This window comes from Gadus chalcogrammus, chromosome 18 (assembly GCF_026213295.1).
Source record: "Gadus chalcogrammus isolate NIFS_2021 chromosome 18, NIFS_Gcha_1.0, whole genome shotgun sequence".
NCBI lineage: Eukaryota > Metazoa > Chordata > Actinopteri > Gadiformes > Gadidae > Gadus > Gadus chalcogrammus.
The window spans coordinates 15,621,464-15,645,350 of NC_079429.1; the positions used below are offsets into that span (position 1 = coordinate 15,621,464).

Below are 23,887 nucleotides of genomic sequence, written 5' to 3' on the forward strand. Positions count from 1 at the left end.
TGCGGTCTGGCGATTTCAGGCCACTTCAGCATATTAATTACATTAGTTGTCAGAAAGTAGCTTTACCTATGTTAAATGCTCCCTTTTTTTACCACCAGGTGTGATTTTGATAAGCCGCTATTACAGACACGCTATCAATTTTCTCAACGATACACAATGCAAAATAAATAAATTATGTTGCGATATCTCATTGAAACATAAACAGACGAGAATAATTTTCAGAGCATGGGTGTGTCACAATACTGCCGCGTTCAAAAAAACTCGGGAGTTTACCTCTCAGGTTTCCTACTTCCGAAATCGACAACGATGCACGTTGGCTCATTGCTGAATCCATAAAATAAAGGCTGCATTATGTTTGGAAACATGGAGAATATAGGGGAAGCCGCAGGTGAGTGCACGTTTGAGATTATAGAAATATCTATATTTATATATTATTTAGAATATAGGGATTGTGAGGTTCACGTCATAACGCGCCATGTTTAGAGGTCTTTGGTCTCAGGTAACTTCGAATTCTTGATTATCTCAAAAACGCATCGCATGATTACCCATCGGGGTTTGGGGTTTAATCTCAACAAATGCTTCTATAATTATTATTAACAAGGACAACCGGAGCTCTGGAAGTTGGACAACTCTTCAATTCATCGGAACTCGTTTTGTCCCAGCATCGACTAGAACGCAGCGTATGAGGACGCTGCTCTCTCTGTGCTGTAGTCCTACATCGTGTTCTTTCCTCTGTTTTTATACCAGAAGCGAACAGGATTTGGACTACAGTTCCCATTTGTTCACGAAACGGTTTCTTAACCATTAGCCAATCGTGTGTAGTGTGTATCAGAACCCTATTCGCTGCAACCTGCCGTACGTAGTTTACAGTGTATACTTCATCACATGAACCCAAACAGGCCGTCTCCTCTAGGGTAGGGTAGTAGGCCCGACATGGTTATGGTTCGCTATGTGCGATTACTGCAAGTACTGCGATTGACCTTCGCCAAAGCTGCCAGTTGCTGGGGCTGACTGCAAAAACACTGCTGAACCACGTCGTCTCACATTACGGTAAAACCACTAAGAAATACATCGTAAAAGTGTTACGTGGTTGTTTTGCGAGGCAGTCGCATTGATTCTTAGTTGGCTAGCCAACTACTCATTTGGATGTTGTGTGTGTGTGTGTGTGTGTGTGTGTGTGTGTGTGTGTGTGTGTGTGTGTGTGTGTGTGTGTGTGTGTGTGTGTGTGTGTGTGTGTGTGTGTGTGTGTGTGTGTGTGTGTGTGTGTGTGAGAGATAGATGGGAGTCACCTATGCCACAGTAAATTTATATAGATAGAGAGCTCCTCTCGGATCCAGCAGTCCTACTGTGATTTTATGAATCCAAAATCGGACTTGTCAGACTGCTTTTGCCCCAACTGACAGGCAATACAAAATCGTTTCATGCAGAGCTACATTAAGTCCATATGTGAGCCAAAGATAATAATATAACACTTATTATGCAGTGATATTATAATAACGTTTTTCAATTGTATTCAGAACTGTTTCGTGAAGATTTGCTGTCGGTCTGCATGGATCTAGGGTCAGGGTAGGCTACTAAAGTATAATCTGTTTTCCCTTCCAAAGCCCATTTTGAGCTATTTTGAAAAGACACACACGCACACGCACGCGCACACACAAACTGTCTGACTGACTGACTTCTCCTTGGAAGATCTTTTAATTATGTTTACTCGTAAGTAAACTCAGACTTGTAATAAATAAATACAATTGTTCGAAACTGAAACGTTGATTTGGTAGTAGCCTATTTCACTCGCTGTTATAACATGTCGAGTATAAGAGCAATAACAATAACACCACATTTAATGAAAGAGGAATGCAGATTTGATTTAAAATGTATTTTAAAACGTATTCAACATTATTAAAATGTTTATTTTCAACTATCATGGAGGGTGATGGGGACCTTGGCTGGTGACATTATAGATGCTCTTTATGTTTTTGGTAGGGAAGCTGGCATAGGGATTTCCACATAATGACCACCATTCAAGCACTTTGAATGTGCTTGAATGGTGCATACATCAATAAACTTGCCTTTCCATTCTTAATGCCATTCAACAAAAATAATATATATTTCACACTAACTAGCTAACTTTAGCTTAATCTGAAGCTACAGGTTCTCACACATTTTACTGTTATACTAAAGCTTGAATTCTACTTAAATTCTACAATCTAATGTGAATAACACCAAACCTAAATAGCTTGCAATCTTTCCACTATGTTACCCTTGATTTTCAATGTTCCTGCACATGCATTGGCCCGAAAATGGGCCTGTTTTCATTGAGGAGTTGTCCCCTGGGTTTGTCCTACAAAAACGATTCATAACTACCTGTTAATCAATGTCCATACACCTTGACAATAATTATCATTGACGAGAGACTGACCATGTTTGAAGTCAAATGCTGAGTAAAACATTGCCCCATGACATGAACAGAAAGTGGGTAACAAGTCAATTGTGCATTCTAGCGTATTACTGTTTTAAAAGGGACTAGTATGGGACCAAGGAACTTGTATTCTGTTGACTATCATTGGGGCCCTGGAGCAACAATACAACAGCCAATCTTGAGGAATGTTAACACCAATATATGCCAATAACCAAAACCAATATGTTTAATGGATTCTTGCTCCACTCATCCCATTAGGACAAGTGCTTAGGGGGAACAGTAGTAGATTTTTATGGACTTTCTATGGCATATTATTTTATAAGACTTTCTATAGCAGATTTTTAAGAAGAAAGATGGCAGAGGTGATGGGGACACTGGGACTACTGGAGCAATAGGTTAACGCAGCTGTCGAGAATGCTGCCTGTAGGCTTTAGCGACAGGAAAAAGGCAATGAAATGCTTTTTAAAAATTACAAAAATATATCAATGAAAGGGGTTTAAAATGAGGTTGCCTCGTGCTGGGCTTTTCTTGTAGCATCGTTCTAGGTTCCTCAACTGTTTATTACGTGAAAATCTCTGCCAAACAAGTTTGTCTACTTTTAAAATTGAAAAAAGACTGGTTGTCAACACTCTTGTTCAAACCGTCGACTGTACGATAACCTCACCCACCTTAACCATTGTTTCTGAAACATGACACCGTCGCTCCTCCGCCCCGCCGCTGACAGGTGTTTGCCGCCAGACTCGCGACGGCAGTGCCGGCGACATGTCCATGTTCAGCACGGGCGTCCTGGTGCTCACGGCGCCGCTCCACACGCTGCCGCTGCGCATCACGCCGGTGCTGAGCTCGGCGGCGCGCGTGGTCAAACACACGCTGTACGTCCACCTCCACCCGGGCCTCAACCTGTCGGCCTGCGGCGGCGGAGGGAACCAGCCCCGGCCCGTCTTCATCCCGCCCGTCCCCGACCTGTCCAAGGCCATCTCCCGCCTCTACAGCAACGCGGCCGACGTCTGCGGACACCTGGACGTGCGCGTGTTGCTCACCAACGTCCGGGCCGCCCAGGCGCCGGACGTCCAAGCGCCCGGCGGGATCGTCGGCCCGTTCCCCGCGCCCCAGCTCCTCTCCCACGCCCCGGAGGTGGTGCTGACCGACTACCCGCTGCAGGACGCGGAGCAGTCGTCCCGGGTGGGCCAGTGTCTCCAGCGCTACGCGGGCCACTGCTACGTGTGCAGCCCCGCGCTGGCCTCAGTGCTGCTGCAGCCCCAGCTGGAGGAGCTGCAGGCCGCAGAGGAAGAGGAGGAGGAGGAGGAGGAGGGCCGGGGGGGCCCCAGCAGGGGGGCGGAGCCCCTGGAGACGTACAACGACGTGGTGGTCGGCGGCACCTTCGACCGGCTCCACAGCGCCCACAAGACGCTGCTCAACATCTCCTGCATGCTGGCCAAGCGGCGCTTCGTGATCGGCGTGTGTGACCAGGAGATGCTGAAAAGTAAATAATCGATACATCGAAACACTGGATCGAAACACTGTGTTTCGATCCAATGCAATTGTCGTTAACTGAAACTGGAATCAACAAAAACGGATATAATAGCCTTTAAAGAGACGTTAAATGGATTCAAACTAAATCCTAAAACGGAACAGAGACACTCAACGTATAACTTTTAGGCCTGTTAGGAATGATATATTCTGCTTGATAAGATATTATGTTTTAATATTCTCTGTTTCCTTTCAATGAGCCCGTAGTTTATTAAAGTATGCTGCAGGAGATTGTATTCACATTATATATTCATACTTCATACCAATTCTGCACTCCATTACAGTCAGCTGGAAAACAACAGAAGAAGTGGAGCTGTTGTCTATAGTAAAGCTCTATGTAAATGCAGTCAAATCATCAAAGTGTAGCCAAATGCAATGTTGACAGAGAGAAAGAGACCCTTTACTACAGAGGCATTGTCTTAACACAAACTAAAGTGTCGCTTACAACACCCATTATGGGTCTGCTCCTGTTATGTACCAGAGCAGTGGACTAGCTGGGAAGATACGTCTCCTACCCGTTCCCTTGTACATAAAAGGACACAGATTGAGTGTTTTGAGAGCCACCTGTTTGTTGCGATGTTATCTATGTGGAAAGGTTTTTGGAAAAGTTATAGTGACATTGCCAAAGCACACAAATGGCCCAAAATACTACAAAACAATAAATGAATAAGAATAAAGGTAGTGAAACTGTTGATGTTCACTGTACCATGACCCCTTCTCAGTGGTGTAATGTGTGTGTGTGCTGCGTAGGGAAGGTGCTCAAGGAGCTGATCGAGCCCTACCCGGTGCGGGTGGAGCGGCTGACGGAGTTCCTGCGGGACGTACGGCCCTCCCTGCAGGTGGAGATCGTGGCCCTGGACGACCCCTTCGGCGTCTCTGTGGTCGACCGCCAGCTGCAGTGCATCGTGGTCAGCGAGGAGACTCGGCGGGGAGGCGAGGCCGTGAACGCCAAACGCCTGGAGAACGTACGTCCTTCCTCCAGTCCGATTAGTTTTATCTTCATGTATTCAGAACGCTTTTATCCAAAGAGACTTACAATACAGTACATTTGTCAGAAGAACCATTGGCTATCGATGGAATATCCCTGTTTTCTTTGTTTTTGATTATTTAGCCGTTTAGCAAAAACTCTTATCCAAGGATTTCAGATGCAGGTCATTCAATTCTCAAGTAATTTAAGCAAAAACTTTAATCTAAAGTGACTTGCAGCACAAGTAGGATATATGGAGGAACAAGTAGGGCTTATTTTCTTGGACGGCTACAGGTTTGGTTGCATACATTCCAGATGGTCCCCAGATATGACTGTTTAGGGTATCGGCTAACCTGTTCCGTTGAGGTGGTTGTGTTTTGTGTTCTTATAATCTGTCTGCTCCTACGTGTGGTCTATTGTTGCCCTGAATAGAGCAAAAGATGGCACGCCCGACTGTTTCAAAGGGCTGCATATGTTGGTAGTTTTATTGATTTTATAATAGCTGTAATCATGTGACTGTTATTATGAGTTTATAATGTGTTATGCTAATAGTATGACTGCCCGTTTAAACCGCAATTTAGCATGTAAAAATGTCTGCAGTTTGAAGCAATTTGCAGTTTGTGAAAGCATTACTGGACGGGAGATCAGCAAGTCAAATAGATATTTGCAGTATTAAACAACTTCAAATATTTTCTCAACAACAGGTTTTCAAGACCTCAAGTCACGACGCCCGATATATAAATACAGCGAGAACAAATCGGGCACTTGGTATTCATGAGTGCCTCTTGGGCCCCCCGTTACGCCTGGCCTTAACACGGGTTTCGGTTAATTGGATATAAATAGATTATTGCTGAAACAAACAAACGTCCAGGTGTACATCAAGCCCAGGCGCTCTGTGCCAGGTGTAACGGGGGTCTCGGCTGTGGTCCTCAGGGTCTCCCAGGCCTGGTCCTGCATGAGATCCAGCTGCTGAAGGACGCCCACCACACGGAGACGGAGGAGGAGAAGATCAGCTCCTCCAGCCTGCGCTCCCGCCTCCTCGGCACGCTGCTTGCCCCGCCCAAGGTCAGCGGAGCCCCCCCTAGCCCCCCAAACCCCCCCTGTGGACTGGGCAGTAGTTCATCCTTTTATCATCACTTCCATCCTCTTTTTGGATTATTGATACTAATCCCAAATGCTTTCCAATTTGGTCGACGCAGATATTCCCCTCATCTGACCTGTGATTGGTTGCCTTTCAGGACGCCTCCCACCTCCCCGCTCTCCCCTTCGTGATTGGTCTCACGGGGTGCAGTGGCAGTGGGAAGAGCTCCATCGCCGGTCGGCTGGAGGCGCTGGGTGCGGCCCGCATCGACTGCGACGGGCTGGGCCACCTCGTGTACCAGACGGGGTCGGCGGGCTACCACCGCGTGCTGCAGGAGTTTGGCTCTGGTGGGTACAGTGGTTTAGGTGAAAGACAAATGACATGGCAGGGGTATTATTACTGTTTTTAGTTACATTATATACAGATTAAAGGGGCTGTAGGTATGATCCCAGAGGCGTAAAGGGAGCAAAGGAAGAGTGAAATTCGGAAACTAAACCACCACAAAGAGTCCCTTCTCTCTCTATTCCCTCACTCCTTATGTTTATAACATTTAGTGCTGCAGCACTTCTAAAATCAATATTGGCTCACGTAGAGGAAGACGAAGTCAATCAGAAACAGATCTTCTCACTAACAAATGACATTCAAATAATAGCTCTAACCCTATAAAAAAGTGTTTTTGATGCACGTATTTGTAAAGGTTGGTGTTTGTGTGCAATTCATTTTTAGAAAGCTCTCCCTTTTTGTTGTTCATTTTAGATCTTCTTAACGAGGACAAGTCCATCAACCGGCGGGAACTTGGAAGGAAGGTGTTCGGGAGCAAGGTCTGTGTGTGTTTGTGTCTGTCTCTGTGTGTCTGTTTGCCTGTGTGCCATGCCACTATGTATTTTACTCCATTGATGTTCCCTCTTCTCCACAGGAGCGGTTAAAGGCGCTGACGGACATAGTGTGGCCTGAGATCGCCCTTCTGATTAAGGAGCAGATTCAGCAGGCAAGGGATCAAGGTACTGTAGTGTACTTAGATAACACACCAGCTTGTAATGAATCTCCTGCAAGGGAACTTTAGTTTGTAACCAGTATCCTCCTGTTACTTGTTAACGTGCATGATTTAAGAAATGGCGGATCGTTAAAAAGAGGAAAGTCCTTGGTCACTGTCAATGGCTTTTGATATTGCGGCCCGTTTTGTGACACAGCTGTGCTGATGGTCATGTGACGTGTCCCTCCAGGTAAAGAGGTGTGTGTGATGGACGCAGCGGTTCTGCTGGAGGCGGGCTGGACAGACATGGTCCATGAGGTCTGGGTCACCCTGCTGCCGGAGGAGGAGGTGAGACAGAACCTCCCAGCTCATTGGTCCATATACACATGCACCCACCCCAACCACCTTACCAAGTTAGCTTCTGAAGGCTGTTTTTGGCACTAGCCAGTCATTTGTGTCATTATTGAACGTGTTATTTAGGGGAGGGTTTACAGTGAAGGTTTAGGAGCAAGTCATCAAGGTTCTTGCCCGAAGATGCTACAGCTTGACCTCAGACGGTGGCAAGTTGAACCCTCTAACCTCAGAGAGACGATGGTATTCTGACCAGCAGGGCACCGATAGCCTGTCAGAAGTGTATCACAGGACCAGGGAAGTGTTGTGATAGCGTAAGGTGCTCGATTCTGAGACAGAGTTTATAGGGTAAGAACCCCAATGTCTTCCTGTAGGCATATATCGGAACTCACTCAGTCGCTTTGGATAATTACGTCTGCTAAATTAGTGCTATAGGTCAAATGTGATATGTTAAATGGAGATTACACCAGTAATGTTGAGTCCTTGATTCCGATTGGGTCAATTACGGGATACCTTCTGCCTTTACACCGTTGTCGATCAATGCGCCACAAATCCCCGCAGCACAAGTAAATAGGCTCGATGTCCGAGTTCAACATTTCCGACAAAGTTCCCGGTGAGGTTCTCCACGTGGGTGCATCAGATCAGACCCATACCGGATCAATGTTCCCCCCAGGCCGTGTCCAGGATCACGGAGCGGGACGGGGTGAGCCGGGAGGACGCCCTGCGCCGCCTCCGGAGCCAGCACCCGACCGGGCAGCAGGTGGAGCGGGCCAACGTGGTGCTGAGCACGCTGTGGGAGCCAGCGGTCACACAGAGACAGGTCAGACACAGCCACTGCTTACATAGAGGAACGCATCCATCCATGCACGCACGCATGCTCGCACACACCGGTACCTTTTAAGGTCTGTTCTGGATTCTGCGTTTAATGTAGTTTCGTGGCCATAAGAAGGGGCAGCACCTGTATAGAAATATTTATTTTAGTAGTAAATAAAGTAAAAGTAAAAAGTAGTTTACAAAGGAGTTTCATACATTGAAGGAGGGGTATGGGGGAATGTTGAGGACAAGAATAACTAGAGTTCTTCATGGGTCGGGGCAGTGTCTGGTAGGAGGTTAGTCTCTCTGGGCCTGGGGACACACAGCGCGGCTAGAGGCAGGGGAACAGGGAATTAACCAAAGTATCCCCTAGTCCTTTAACCAGTGTCCATTTAGGGATTCCAGAGCATTCAAGTCCTTCTTATAATTCCTCTTTTTTTCAATAGTTTAAACAAGACATCCAACACATATTTGGTGGGGCTGTTTTCCACTCTTCCCCCCTCCCCCCCCCCGACTGGCAGCCTCTCGGTTCCTGGTTGATGAGAGGCTGTCTGTTTATGACGGGAGAGGCTTTATTAGGGAGTGGTTGCAGGTGAGGCTGAATGCCCAAACAGCAGCAGTGTGGAGCTGACCTGATCGTTAATGACCTCCCCCAGCGTCTGTCGCTGTCCCGGGTGCTTAAGTCTCTGACCAGCCTGGTTCCCACAATACATGTACTATTTATATAGGCACATATTCTAAGTCAATTTCACGGCCATTTTGACAGCCTACATTAAAACACATCCACCATGTGTGATTTCTGACACATGACATTTAGTAACCTTGAAACGCTGTCGTTCCAAGGTTCTCAAGGCCTGGAACCTGCTCCAGGAGAGAATCGTCCAGAGACGGGCTGCTCACCAGGACCCGCACTGAAGACTAAGACTGGGGGAAGCTCAGCGCTGCACCGTTCAACATGAGGGAGTTCTGCCTTTTTATAGAGCACACATCTGAGTCAACCTACCAATCACAGCAGGCCCTCAGTGGTCACGTGACCAAGGCAGGGTGTGCATGACATGTGAATCGACAGGTTTTTAATGGAACGTTTTTTTTTCTTCAAAACGACAAGGCCGATGGTGAGGAATGTTAAACTGGGGATGTGGAACTGTTGGAGTTGCTTTGGCGATGAAGAGGTACTGCGGCCGTTGGTGGTCAGAAGGCTCAGAGATCACCCTGTGGATATTAACCTGAGTCAACTGAACATTTTATCACATTTAGTAGATCCTAACCCAAAGATTAGATTTGGAACAACTGCTGACACTTTTTACTAAAATGAATTCTGTAATTAATAAAATTAAAGAAGTAAATATATATATATATATTAAGATTGTAGTAATGTTACAGCATAATGTAACGATAAATTACCCTAAAAATTATTAAACGGAGAATGGGTCGACTTGTTGTCATCATTTTTCATTGTATTGCACTCAACAGAGGGTTGCCCAGTTTAATATATCTCTATAGTCAGACGAGAGATTCATCTTCCTCTGATCGATCACCTGTCAAATTCCTCAACTGTATACGGAGGCCAACGTGTTTATTAGCATGGCTTGGAACAACAGCAGAAACCAAAACATTTACTTCACCTTACTACTTACTTACTTCACAATGTCTAGCAACAGGCAGCAGTTTATAAAAAAAAACTATTTTTGGTTAAAGGTATGTGTATTTTGTAAAAAAAAAAAAAAAAAGTAGTTATAGCTATACATTATAGCTCATATGTTAGACTTGTAAATTCCTGTAGGGAGTTTTTAAGGCAACAAAGAAGATAAAAATGAAATTGTTCTTGACCTGGTGAATGCATTCCATCCAAACACTGTCCATTTGTTTGCTTGAAGTGGCTGGTGGTGTTGAATTTTAAGTCCTAGACGAGTTTCATACAAATCCATGTCCAGCTCTGGTCAAATTAGAACTATTCTAGAACGACTCTCAGTTTTGCCGAGCACAGCGCCTCCCCGAGGTCGTTGGTGGCTCTGCAGGAGTAAATCCCAGAGTCCGACTGTTGCAGACCGGTAAGGACTAGCGAGCAGCTCCCCTCCTCGCTTTGCTCTGCAGTCGTCCTCGATGTTTCTACCAACCGCTCGTTGTTCAGGAGCCACTCTATGGCAGGTTGAGGGTAACCTGTATATTTACAAGGAATGAGTTTTAGTTTTTCTATAGCACCTTTTAAACACAAAGTAGCATTGACTCAGCCTTTAGACAGGAATAACATTAAGGACAATTAGTGAAAGACAAAATAACATACCGTATAAGTAGGAATAATAGTTGCAGATATACATTTTCTTTTAAAGACAACACTGTTCCATTGTGAGCCCTAAGAAAAGTGTAAAGTGCTAACGCATACCTCAGCTGTTGTGTGCATTATTATTATTGTTAAGGCCTATAGGAACTCATATTATACTACTATCATTTAGCATCATTATTGCGGTGGCCCTAGAAGCTGAGGCCTACTCTATTTCTGGTCTAAACTTTGTTGAGCAGCAATAATCAACATAATATCTATATTAAATATTAAACATTGTCAAATCTGCTCTAGTAATGACTGCATTACATTAATTCCATCAAAGCTGCTCACAAGCGAAAAATGGCAGCAGAAATGATGTTTCTCTCTCCCGCTCTGTTGTTGTTGTCCCGGTGGGCCCCAGAGAGCATGTAGAGCTCCAGGCTCTTGTCACCATGGTGATGAAGGCAGGGCGCACTCGTTCTCAAAATGGTTGACCGGACAAATAAAAGAAATGTTCTCCGTAGCCAGGGGGAATTAGTGCATGGGCTTGCACTTATATAACACAGAACCAAAAGAGAAGATGAAGAAGGCACGGTGATGTCGGTGTGTCGTACCGTCGACCACGCAGCTGAGCCGGGCGGTCCCCCCCTCCGCCGGCACGGCGTCCCTCAGGGTCAGCTTGAAGCGGGGCTCCTTATGGAGCTGCTCGTCAAGCCTCTGGATGGCCTGCTCCGCCTCGCCGCCCCACGCCAGCTCTGGAGGAGCACCAAGCAACACGTTAGAGCGGACCTGATGTCAAACAGCCCTGCTGCAGCCTGCTTCATAATTTATGGTTGACCTGACCTAAAACACCACTACTGTAGCCTGCTTTATACTTTATGGTTGACCTGACATAAAACACCACTACTGAAGGCTGCTTTATACTTTATAGTTGACCTGAACTAAAACGTCACTACTGAAGCCTGCTTTATACTTTATGGTTGACCTGAACTAAAACCCCACTACTGAAGCCTGCTTTATACTTTATGGTTGACCTGAACTAAAACGCCACCACTGAAGCCTGCTTTATACTTTATCGTTAACCGACTCTGACCAGACATTTTGTGCGCAAGCCCAAAGAGGGACTGGCTGACTACTACTTCTTTGCTTAACCAATCTTTAATCAGGCAGGTTAATTGTTAACTGATCCTCATTTATAATAGAGCCATAGAAATACAATAACAAAACACCTATAAATTAGAAAAACAGGGATTTCATCATCTGTGAAAATACCCATCAAGGTGTTAACAACTTAACAACCTTTGAAGTAGTTAAGTGAGATGTACAACTAAATGTTACTTTGAAATATAGTATCACAGTTACTGTATTACAACCCCCCAGTCATACCGTGAGGAGGTACTGAATAAATTGTACCCGAGTGCAATACCCAAGGAAACACCATCCGTAACCAGAGGAAAAGAGTAATGATTACTGCACAACATGCTGGTCAGGTTGGCCAACTCTCACTCTGCTGGCATGCGACATGCTTTCATCTGCAGCCTCACGCTACCCATTCAGGGTTTAGTTCTCATTATTAAACCAAGCAAACAAATTCGACTCTAGACGATAGCATGCCGGAAATGGTATGGTAATGGTAAATTACTTCCTGATTGCTGCACGATGCTTATCTCCGTGTAGATTGGACAGCGGGAAAAGTTCAGACGGGAACGCGTCTTTGACCCTCAGTGAATGAACCCGTGTGCCCATTATTGGGTTAACGTAGTGTCTGATATTATGAATTTGTGCTTGTTTCCCTGGGTGAAAGCAGTCCTGGTGTTGGCGTAGTTGGGCTATATCCTTAAATCTTAGAACTAAGCTCCAGCTCACCTCACATGTGTATGGAAGCTGCATACTTTTTAAATCCTTGGTGGTCAATTTAATCCAAATACTATGTGCATGTGATTAAGTGCGTGGCGGGCAGCTTGGATTTTGATGTCCATGGCGTCAAAGTCTCACTCAGGCCGGGTACACAACGTTGGCGAACCTGAGCAGAAGGAATCAGAGAGCAGAGATGCTTATTGCCTTACCCTCGCTGGGCTCTGCAGGGAAGTCGGGTCGGAAGGACAGGGCCGCCATCCGGTTGAGGGCCTTTACAGCCCAGGCTGTTTTCTACCACACACACATGAACACAAACACACAGGAATCAGTTTATGAAGAGATCTCTCTCTCTCTCTCTCTCTCTCTCTCTCTCTCTCTCTCTCTCTCTCTCTCTCTCTCTCTCTCTCTCTCTCTCTCTCTCTCTCTCTCTCTCTCTCTCTCTCTCTCTCTCTCTCTCTCTCTCTCTCTCTCTCTCTCTCTCTCTCTCTCTCTCTCTCTCTCTCTCTCTCTCTCTCTCTCTCTCTCACACACACACACTTGAAGCACCCAGTCCCAGGTTCTCGTGATAAGTAGTATGAGTAGGATTGGCCTACACCACTGTGCTTTGTTAAGTGCAGTAGTCGGGCCACTACACGTGTCCATGAATCGGGTGAGGTGTGTTTACCTTCCACTTGCGGCGCGCCAGGAAGGTTTTCATCTTCTTCTTGCTCAGAGTCCGGTTTCTGTTGGGGGGGCGGGAGTAGTACGCCATCCAGGGGTGGGCCAACGCCTGGTCACATGACAGCCTGTTCCTAGAGGGGGAGGGGGGGAAGACAAACACTCTTATGTCAATCAACATTGCATTTCTGTCTCATTGAGAGCATTATCCCTAGGTAATATGGGTAGATAGTATGGGGGCCGACTACAGGACAGGATTGGACAAGCTTCACTAAACACACTCCTGCCTAACGCACTCCAACACTGAGAACTAAATAAGAACCAAATTCCATTCAAACCATTCAGTCTTGTATTCCGTATGTTAAAAAAACACTGTGGCCCTGAGAGCTCAGCACACTGCCGCTTAAGAAAACCCACGCAAATAGACAAAACACAAGCAAACTCAGAAAACATGCACAGCTTTTTCAAAAATGCGCTCCAAATTCCACGCGTCTCACAACACAATACAGACACAGCACATAAAAGAGCTGCGCAGTAATTACCCCAACGGAAGTGCTTCCTGCAATTAAAATGATAAATACAATTTAGCTCATTACCACCCCAATTGACAGATCACCGACTTCAATTATGTAATGAGACACAAACCGTGGGAACACCGTTGCCGTTTGGTGTAAACTATGGGACTATTTCCAGATTCCCAGGAAAGATTATGACGGGAAACGGAAGATAAAATAAAATCTGCAATGATTGCGCGTCTATTGTTGTCATAAGGTAACGTTGATTGTGGCGAAAATCAAGCCCTGGGAAAGGAGCGACACACACGGTGAAAAACGCTGATAACTTGTAGTGATTAATCCCGTTTGCAGCCGCTTACAAATCTCAACAGCCACAGAATGGATTTAGTTTAACGGAATGGTTTAGGAATCATTCAATGGTTTACTTTGACCGATTTTGTTAGTTTGTATAATGGAGTTAACAGGACAAGTCGCAGGCAATCCACCTGGCATTTCATGATTAGCGCTGCAGCAGATGTCATGCAGCAGAATTGATCATTGCAAACTGAGGTGATGGACATAAACTGTGTCCTTTTGCCCTATTAATGATACAAATAGGCCTAATATAAAAAATGTCCGTTTTGGATTTGGGAACACATTTGAATGATACATTCGGGTAAAAAAAACAACACTGCTATTTCACGAAATGGGTTGCCTTTTCCCTGGATCTGATTCATCTAATTTTCGGGAAAAATATTAAACCCTATTGTAAACGCAGCGTGTTCCTGACATGACTTCTGTGGATGGAATTGCTCCCGTGTCTTTAAGCTGCGCACTTGTTTTAAAATGAATGAGGATGTTTTCTTCATGTGCGTGTGTTTAGTCTATTTGCATTTGTTTTCTTAATGCGTCGCCTCAAACCAACCTCAGGTCCTTTTGCAGCAGGGAGCTGATGAAGCCTCTGGCCTCGTCCGAGATGTCCTCGAAGCTCTCCTCGTCAAACTCGTAGCGGGCCGCCGTCACCAGAGCCTGGGTCTCCGTGACGTTGTCTCCCTGGAAGGGGCTCTCCCCGCTCAGCCTGCCGGCACAAAGACAGACCAGTGTGAACAGGACTGGGAACACTCACCCACTCCTGTAGAGCAGCGGTGTTACTGGTCACTTATCACAACGTTGGACAGCGATTCACTCCTTGCTGGGAGTGATTGGCTAGAAATGATGCGGGTGAAACGGTTTAGCTAGCCGGGGCCAAAGAAGTCCTTTGCCGCCCACAGCTCTAATAGTTGGGTTTGAACGGTTCCCAAAATTCACGGTTCGGTTCATATCAGGGTTTTGATGTTTTCGGTTCGGTAGGATATGTTTTATGGAAAGTAGGGGATAAAACAAGTGAATTGTAAAAAAAAATATATATACAGCAAAACAAAAAATATATATATAAAAGTTTGACATTATTAACCCTAACCCTAAACAAGATATTTCCACATGAAGCAGGCAACCGGCTAAAGCCCTGGGGACTTACAGGATGTAACAGATGACTCCGATGCTCCACATGTCAGTCTCAAGGCCCACCGGCTCGTAGTTGACCACCTCGGGGGCCATGAACTCTGGGGTGCCGTGCATCACCTTCAGCACTTTATCGGGCTCTGGTAGACGGAGACAAGTAGGTTGAACAACATCAAGAACATCACCATCACTATCAGCACAACCAACAGCATCACCAGCCTCTGGAAGACGAAGACAAGGAGGTTGAACCACATCAAGTACATCATCATCACCAACACCATCACTCAAACCATCCCCATCTGATAAAGCTAGGCAAGAAGGTTGAAGAACCTAACACTCACTACTAACTGATCATCTTACCCTTCACAATGAACACATCAACACAGTAAAGGGATCTAGGTCAGATTTATGTGGGTTAAAGGATGTTAAGTGGCTGTACCAGCACAACCGTTTGCAACATTAGTCTTCAAACGGGAACATCCTCATCATGACAAGCTTGACAATAGGGCTGTACGGTGTGAACTAAAATGTATATCATGGTATGATTTGAGGCATAGACGGTAACGGTATTATATCACAGTATGTTAATTTGATCTTCTTAATTCGATACAAATGCTTCTGAGGGGGGTAAAATGCTGGTTAGGCAGCAAAACTGCATAGAAAAAAATGTGTGTTTGTGGGCATGTAACGCGTACCTGGGATCGAGGGTTTTGACCATCTCTTTAAAGCCCTTTCTATAGACATTTTGAAACGGGACCATGTCCTTGCACAGGTAAACTGTGACGACATTTGTCATCTCGTTCCACCACTGGCCTTTTTTTGTCGTTAGGACTGGCTTTTGAGCGTCTTTCTCGTACGGTGTGGAATGAGAGCTTGTGAAGGGACTATTGCACAAGCACGCAGGCGCAAGAAGGCAAGAAGGCGCTGAAAAGTAACGTTGTGCGGAATTGAAAAAGTTTTGTGACCATATTTTCAGTAATTGCGCGTAAATTAACTTTTTACATGAAAAAGTAGTTACGTTACTGTATTTGTTAATTTCTTTGTAACGTGTTACACACAACACTGTCCACCAGTCACACAGGTCTCACGGTAACGTCAAAATCCATACCGGTGTACTTTCTACACCGTTTATACCATACACCCCTACTTGACCATCTTATTATGGGTTGGTCACGATCCTCCACCCCCCACAAGCCTGAGGGCATGAGCAGTCTAGTGGCAAGGATGTGAAGAACCTTGGTGCTCAACTATGCTCTAGTGGAACAGGTCTGCGCCCCTTTACACTGCCCCTTTACAGTGTGAACCCTATACCCGATTGGCACTAGTCCGGGCCCCTCAACCCCAGGCCTGTACCCTACTCTAGTTGTACATTTTTTACCCAATACCAAAGTAGTACTAGTCAGTACCCTATACCCTAGTGGTCTGTACACCATTGTGGAACTATACACTGCTCTCCTCCAGAGTACCTTGAAAACGACCTGGCCTGCCCTACAAAGTCCCCTTTCGCCACCAGTCAGCAGCCAGTCGGCATCCAGTCAGCAGCCAGTCAGCCGCCAGTCAGCAGCCAGTCAGCAGCCAGTCAGGTGGACTCACCCAGCTTGCTGGCCAGGCCGAAGTCGATGATCTTGACCTGGATGTCGGTGGAGTCGACGCACACGATGTTCTCGGGCTTGAGGTCCAGGTGCACGATGTTCTGCTTGTGCACGTACTGCATGCCCTCCAGGATCTGCTTCATGTAGCGCACGCTGGTGGGCTCCGTGTGCTCGAAGCTCTCGTGCACGATGCGCTCAAACAGCTCGCCGCCTGTGATGCTGGGGGGAGGGAGGTCTTGTTTGATTTGACTGAAGGGCGTTTGTTGTACCTTGGCCAAGCCACGACCGGTGAAAGGTACGCCACACACAAACCTGTGATGATCGGACCATTGCTACACTTTCACTGTGTGGAAGTGTAGCAAGTGTGAAACACAAAATATCAATAATTTGAAATGGAAAAGGATTAATGAAAAAGGTTGTAACATAGTAAGGAATTATTCTGACCGCCTTTAGCATTTGTGTAAAATACGCATAGATAGAGCCTACCTTATATAGGATATATTTTCTTTTTTAACTCTCTTCATATACTTTATTAAATGCCAGTGAACCCAAATCATGTGAAAAAAATGTCTAAAAAAAGTGTGTAAAATGTGGTTTCTATGATCTTAAACATAGCAATCTGTGCTATTTTGTCACTTGTACAAAAATAACAGCATCATTTAGAAAAAACTGGTGTAAAACCTCTGCCGATCAGTTTGTGGATGTTCTCTATTTTGAACTCTACTTCACATTGGTGCATGTGGATGTGTGGACCTCCATCTGGGACGCAGTTCATGTTGTTGTCTGCGTCTGGGGAGGGAGGGGGGGGGGTGGGGTGGTTAGCCCCTCGGACGTGGCGTTAATGTATAATTAGAACACTGTGGGATTAACACAAATGCTGAGAAAATGCTTGGAGTTCTAGGAAGGAAAGGGAGGAGTTATCCTGATGGGGCCACACGCCCAAGAAGCTTAACCCTCCTGGACGGAGTCAACACATTAACCGCTCCAGACGGAGCTCCACACATCCATATGCACCGCGGTGGTAGACTATCCTCACCCTCACAAAATCAGAGTTCGGAGTAAAATTAAATGAGTTCCTTCCATTAATTAAAAATATGTCCTTCAACTGGTTACCGGAGACTGATAGATGTTTTTGTTTTCTGTTTTTTTCAAAATTACACTTTAATTAATTGAATAGTGATCTAACGGTGTAGAATACTAAGTTGAAGATTATAGAAGACACACAGAACAGGAAGGCATCCCTTTCAAATGCATCCACTGATTCCGCTGCCGTTACACCCACAGGCCACACCCTCCCCTCCAGGCCGGGGTACTCACTACTCCATCACCATGACGACCTCCGAGGCGGTGTCGTACGCGGCGAGGTACTGGACCAGCTTGGGGTGGTGCAGCAGGTTCATGATGTCCATCTCCCTGCGCGCCGCCGCCCGCTCCTTGGCCGTGTGGCCGCGGTAGAACTTGCCGGCGTAGACCTCTCCGGACTGCTTGTGGTGGAGCAGGAGCACCTGGCCGAACCGCCCCCTGGGGAACGTTCAGGAGAATATAAGTGGAGGGGCTCATGGCTCAGTACACTCAGGCACCCACCGCGGGCCGTGGTCAGCTAGCGGCCATCTTGGCTCCAAACGCTAGCAGGGTGGGGGAACTGAATGGAACCAAGATGGCCCCTTGGTAAATAAGGCCCATGTAGGACATACGCCCTGCAGCGTTCAACGTTCGAGTGCCACCTGCCCGGGGCCTCCGCCCTACACTACATGTCCATCCCTCCCTCTTTCAACCCACTTCACTGCTCTATCCATAAGTACAAAAGCCCACAATAAATAAATCAATAATTCAATCAATCAATCAATAAATATTTATACAATTTGATCCAATTTGATCTAACATGCAGATACGGATAGTATTTTGAGTTAAGCTATGCCTTTAAGAAGTTTGTTTGGTTTTTCTGAAACAGCTTCAATACATTTACAATGAAACCCAATCATAAGTCCCATACGTACACGCCCAGTTTCTTGCCCACGGTATAGTGGTCGCTGACTGTATTCTTGGTGTCTACGGTCACCGTGACGTACGTCGGCTCCTCCTCCTTTCCCCCTGAAACACAGCACAACAGGGAGTTGGAAAGCGTACATTTCACCAGGACGATGCCAATAATCACAGAGCAATAGTAGTGAACAAACCCGCTGTCTCCAGTTTGACCAGCTCCGACTCCTCACTCGGTTCACTGGCACCCGAAAAGTTGTAGGCCCTGACGCGGAACCGGTAGGGAACCTGGGGCTCCAGTCCCGATCGTACCCGCAGGGAGGTGCTCATGCATCGGTTGGCCACCACACTCCAGTCCCCTGCTTGGCCCGGGCCCACCGCCCTCTTCTCCACCACGTAGCCCAGGATGGCGGAGCCCCCGTCGTAATTGGGGCCGCCCCAGGACAGCACCAGGGAGTGGGTGGACAGCTGGGACACCACGGGGGGGGAGCCAGGCGCTTGGGGAGCCTCTGTGGACAACACACACCGGGAGGTCACCTGGAGGGCCCCTGGAAGACTATAGCAGTGTTGGGACATCCTCCCACGATTTGACATGAAACCGAACCCTCAAGGATCTATTCCCAGCCCTCTCTGTTTCACTTGGCTCCCATAACCTGTTTTAGTTGGGAAAGGAATCGAGCACAGAATCGGAGAAAGGCCAAATAGCTGTCCCCTAACAGCTGAGCTTCAACATTATAACAAACTGAAATCATTGTTCAGTGCCTCTTGAAGGCCCTGAGATACAACAACAACAACGATTGCAGCAAAATTAGTTGTACAAAAATTATACAGCAGAACATGTTAAAAATGAAAAAAAAAGGATAATCAGATCATTATTATCATTAGCAAAAACCCCATTCGAGTGACACAATCCAAAATTGTCTCTCAAAAAAAGAAGCCAAATGATGAACAATCATTTGTAATGTGTTCCACATGACCATGAGCAAAACCCCATTTAATTGACATGCTTCACAAGCCCCGCCCCCTTCGCCCTCTCACCAATGACACTGAGGTAGATGCTGTGGTGCTGAAGGCCGTGGCGGTGTCGTACAACCAGCGTGTACGTTCCCCTGTGGCGGGGCATTGTGTGGCTGATTAGCAGCGTGCTTTCTGATTGGCTGCTGCTGACGCGGGTCTGAGGTCCGTCGACAACTTCCTGGAGGGCAGGGAACATATACCCATGATGCATTGCTCTCCCCCACTTGTCAAACTCTGACTTTACCTACACAGTACGCACCTCGCCCAACCATTTCTACCACTGACCTTAACATCTCTACCCTATTTGCTGATGGAACCTAATTGCTCAGAATCTGCAGCTGCGTAGAGCAGTCTCGTGGAAAAGTTTTGTGGAGAGGTATTGGAATGAGAAGGGAAAGGATGGGTGAGGAGGAGAGGGGGCTTAATTCTCAGAAATGCAGGCTTTCTTAGTTTGAATCCTCAAATTGTACCTTGTGTACATTCCCTGCAGAATACGCCGTCTGTTTTGAATCAAAAGTCAAGTGGGAGTACAAGTCACGCCAAGACAAGCAACCCCATAAGCGGTCAACACACGCAAACACATGTCCTCCTCCACACACACTCCACCTTCTCTCTGTTGTGGATCCAGCAGCAGGCCACAGGCAGAGAGCTGCTGCTGAAGGAACAGTGGAGTCTGGTCTGTGCTCCACGCTGGACCTCCAGCTGCTCCTCACAGGCCCCAAACTCCACCACCACTCCTGGGGACGCAGAGAACCACAGACACATCTGGACGTGAGGATACACAAACCAGCATACGGAACACCACAACCACAACCAGAAGATACAAAACACAACCAGAAAATACAAAACACAACCAGGAGATACAAAACACAACCAGGAGATACAAAACACAACCAGGAGATACAAAAAACAACCAGGAGATACAAAAAACAACCAGAAGATGCAAAACACAATTCAATGAAAAAAAAAAAAAAATCAAGCTTAAGCTGACCTTTAATTTTTACTTTAAGGGCTTATTTCCGAATAAAATAACTTTGGGAAATGCTAATGAATTTACCTTTCTTATCAACCTTTGCCGGAGAAGGGCTTGTGGGTTTAGTGTCAGAGCTCCAGGTGTCTCGGCGCCCCACCTCCTTCAGTGTCGCCCTGGGTTTCCATGGTACAGTGGAACTCTTTCGTCTTCCTGTTACCGTCGGGAAGGAAATTGCAGAGGGTTGCAACAACACTGATTGACAAAGAGAAGAGATTTGTTTTCTTTGTTTTCTAAATTCTTCTGTCCAAAACAACGTTTGAAGATTTGATTAAAACCCAAACAAAGGACCTTTCGTTAGAGAAATAACATATATATAGAGAGATATATAGTTTATAGTATGGTTTTAATAATACAATAAAATAAGCTCAACCACAGTGTGTACATTACAAACAAGTGTAGGTTTTGTGTTTAAACAATGATATATCTGCATTAAGAATAAAGGCATTTGAGACTCAAGGAGCAGGATAAGGATGTTTGACCCCTGCTGGAAGGTTCTTCAAATCCCAATCTCCAGTCTCCCTGTAGGCAACATTTTGCAAGATAACCCTAACCCTCTACCTGCACCTTAAATCAGAAGTAGGGGAGATTTGGAACTTGTAAAGAGAGATAGCCGTAGAATGCAGTAAATAAAAAAATTAAAAAAATAAACCCCTAATCACTTCCTCCCTACTTCTCTCTGCCCTTGAGAGGCATTGCATTACACAGACTTCTGAATTCCACAAGGCAGGGTGAATTCCACAACCTCATCAGGGAACCGATGCTCTGATGGGTCAGAAATGAGAAACTGTCTCATACAGAGGCAGGCATACCTGAAACCGATATCCCCAAAGAGTATTGAACTCAATAACTACATGTATCAGGTCTAACAAGTTACACTCAAATGATAGCTCTTTAATGACTTTCATGTCACGTCTGCTTAACATGAATGCATACATCGTAAATAGGTGCTCGATAATAACCAAAGAGGTTAGCTTATTTTTGTACCGGGGTTAAAAAAAACAACTGGATTGTTTTCTGCTTGACTAGAGACCTGAATGTAGAGCCGGTGATGTGGTCTGAAGCCCTGGCTTACTGCCTTACTGCCTGTCCAGCGGTAGAGATAACAGCTTCATATGGAACACATGTTACCTTGTGTTCCATATGAAGTAAGAAGCATGATGGGGACAAATACAGATGGAGTAAACTGGAGGATCCTATTTTAACTGATTGATAATAATAATAATAATAATAATAATAATAATAATTGATCAGTTTTTTATAGCTCTTTTCTAAGTGCCGTACTCAAAGACTCTTTAAATAAGAAAGGAATACATACGGACAGTACAGACAATCAAACAAAAGGAAAAGAGTGAACACAGAGACAGGTCATTAAGGAGCAGGTAGGGGTTAGACAGTGAATACAGAGACAGGTCATTAAGGAGCAGGTAGGGGTTAGACAGTGAATACAGAGACAGGTCATTAAGGAGCAGGTAGGGGTTAGACAGTGAATACAGAGACAGGTCATTAAGGACCAGGTAGGGGTTAGACAGTGAATACAGAGACAGGTCATTAAGGACCAGGTAGGGGTTAGACAGTGAATACAGAGACAGGTCATTAAGGACCAGGTAGGGGTTAGACAGTGAATACAGACACAGGGTTAATCATCTTGTTCAAGGAGGCTGACAGGTGTTTGAACAGAGGACTTTTCAAATGGAAGACAAACAAACCAGCCACTTATCCTGACCCTACATAATGATCTAATAGACATTGATGCCATGTATATAACAGACATGTTATATATATATTTCTACAAAGGGGGATTAATAAAGGACTATCTTATCTTATATACATAGAGTGACTTCTACATTTCGCACACATGTGTGTTCGAAATGTAGAAGTCACTCTATGTGCTTTAATGTTTGTGTCGACAGAGTCGACACAAACATTGATCTCCTGTAAATGCTGGAATGTTAATGGTGGGTGTGTGCATGCATTAGTATGTTTCTGTTTTGCAAGTGTGTGTGCCCATGTGCGTGGGCGGATGTGTGTGTGTGTGTGTGTGTGTGTGTGTGTGTGTGTGTGTGTGTGTGTGTGTGTGTGTGTGTGTGTGTGTGTGTGTGTGTGTGTGTGTGTGTGTGTGTGTGTGTGTGTGTGTGTGGGCCTGAGTAATTGTCCCAAAGCCTGGCAGCATAGCTGCAACAACTACAATAACAAAACATGGTGTGTGTGTGTGTGTGTGTGTGACAGTTACACCCCAAAAATTTTCTTCAGTTGGAGACTGGCCTGGGGGAACGGGAGCCAGAAAGAGCTTCATCAGGTTCCTCCCCCGCATCCAGGGTGAGATCAGAGGAGATTAACATCCAGTGTCTCCCGTTCAGGATGCTCCTGGTCTATCCCTGCCCTGCCTTCTGTTATGTAAAGGAATTCAAATTCAACCATCTAACACGCCCACCGGGAACAGGTCCACTCTCTACCTTCTTGTATCGCAGACTTTTCCTGAGGTGTTATCAAAACAGTTTAAATGCTAGAATTGTTTAACTTAAATCCCGTTTAGTGAGCTTTCCTCCTCTCTGAATGTTAACCTTTCTCGCTAGTCAAATAGAAGGAGAGGCTTTCCTTCCGTATTACGAGTCGACCAGATCATCTGCGTCTTATAGGTTGCTTCTTAAACCATGTCAATGTAAGAGGGGGAGGATTCCATAGGGGCTTATCTATGATAGCATTGGCTCTTGATTCAATGTTGTTTCTTTGTACATATTCTTTGGCAGAATAGAAGGATTGTGGGACACTTGATGAGGCACTTGAATGTCTATGTCTATGATGTCTATGTGTACTGTGCAATGCTATTCCGTAATACTTCGGTTTTGTAAGTCAAGCTTTGGTGAGATGGGTCTAGTGTGTTTTTAATTAAACAGCTTTTAAACCAAAATAATACTCACCAAACAAGTTGTGTGTGTGTGTGTGTGTGTGTGTGTGTGTGTGTGTGTGTGTGTGTGTGTGTGTGTGTGTGTGTGTGTGTGTGTGTGTGTGTGTGTGTGTGTGTGTGTGTGTACCTGCTGAGGGCGACTCCTCTGTTGGTCCATGCTGAAGGGCCGGGGACTCTCTGCAATCCCCCTTCTGCCGCCCCTCTTCCACCACCTCCTCCACCTCCTCCACCTCCTCAACCTTCTCCATCTCCTCCACCTCACACACGTCCTTGCCCCGCGGCCCCGCACTGGGCTGGATGTTTAGCCGGAACGTGGAGATGTAGGTCTTCCTACCCTTTTCCTCCCTCTTCTCCTCCTCCTCCTCCTCATCTCTCGGACCCCCGTTCATAGCTGAGCTTGGGGCGACCCAGCGGGACGAACCAGGGACTCTACTTGCTCCAGAGCGTGCGTCTCTCTC

At 45.9% G+C, this 23,887-nt stretch overlaps 2 protein-coding genes across 3 annotated transcripts; one reads left to right on the forward strand and one right to left on the reverse strand.

Annotated features, from left to right (window-relative positions):
• The first annotated feature begins 280 nt into the window (after positions 1 to 280).
• coasy (CoA synthase) lies at positions 281 to 10,425 on the forward strand. Of its 2 annotated transcripts, none has more exons than XM_056577029.1 (10): positions 281 to 388; positions 3,141 to 3,899; positions 4,697 to 4,911; positions 5,847 to 5,978; positions 6,152 to 6,341; positions 6,751 to 6,815; positions 6,911 to 6,995; positions 7,218 to 7,315; positions 7,992 to 8,138; positions 8,975 to 10,425. In XM_056577029.1, the coding sequence occupies exons 1-10, from the start codon at positions 352 to 354 to the stop codon at positions 9,044 to 9,046; spliced, it is 1,800 nt and encodes a 599-aa protein (XP_056433004.1). In that variant the 5' UTR covers positions 281 to 351; the 3' UTR covers positions 9,047 to 10,425. The 2 variants fall into 2 exon arrangements, with proteins under 2 accessions (XP_056433004.1, XP_056433005.1); XM_056577030.1 differs by lacking the exon at positions 281 to 388 and adding an exon at positions 721 to 1,050.
• Positions 9,849 to 23,818, reverse strand: LOC130371858 (myosin light chain kinase, smooth muscle-like). The gene is made up of 15 exons (XM_056577718.1): positions 23,696 to 23,818; positions 23,557 to 23,650; positions 20,549 to 20,674; positions 20,098 to 20,228; positions 19,513 to 19,669; positions 18,672 to 18,983; positions 18,492 to 18,585; positions 17,812 to 18,015; positions 16,496 to 16,713; positions 14,919 to 15,042; positions 14,328 to 14,480; positions 12,916 to 13,042; positions 12,461 to 12,542; positions 11,009 to 11,149; positions 9,849 to 10,291 (listed from the first exon to the last, which is right to left on the reverse strand). The coding sequence occupies exons 1-15, from the start codon at positions 23,816 to 23,818 to the stop codon at positions 10,083 to 10,085; spliced, it is 2,295 nt and encodes a 764-aa protein (XP_056433693.1). The 3' UTR covers positions 9,849 to 10,082.
• Between the last annotated feature and the right edge of the window lie 69 nt (positions 23,819 to 23,887).

Coding starts and splice junctions, on each gene's coding strand:
- coasy (XM_056577029.1), top strand. CDS start 352: ATGTTTGGAAACATGGAGAATATAGGGGAAGCCGCAG. Junction 6,342..6,750: donor GCTGCAGGAGTTTGGCTCTG/GTGGGTACAGTG, acceptor TGTTCATTTTAG/ATCTTCTTAACGAGGACAAG. Junction 7,316..7,991: donor CCCTGCTGCCGGAGGAGGAG/GTGAGACAGAAC, acceptor TGTTCCCCCCAG/GCCGTGTCCAGGATCACGGA.
- LOC130371858 (XM_056577718.1), bottom strand. CDS start 23,818: ATGAACGGGGGTCCGAGAGATGAGGAGGAGGAGGAGGAGAAGAGGGAG. Junction 19,670..20,097: donor GGATCCACAACAGAGAGAAG/GTGGAGTGTGTG, acceptor CCTGCCCTCCAG/GAAGTTGTCGACGGACCTCA. Junction 11,150..12,460: donor CCCTGCAGAGCCCAGCGAGG/GTAAGGCAATAA, acceptor GTGCTCCTCCAG/AGCTGGCGTGGGGCGGCGAG.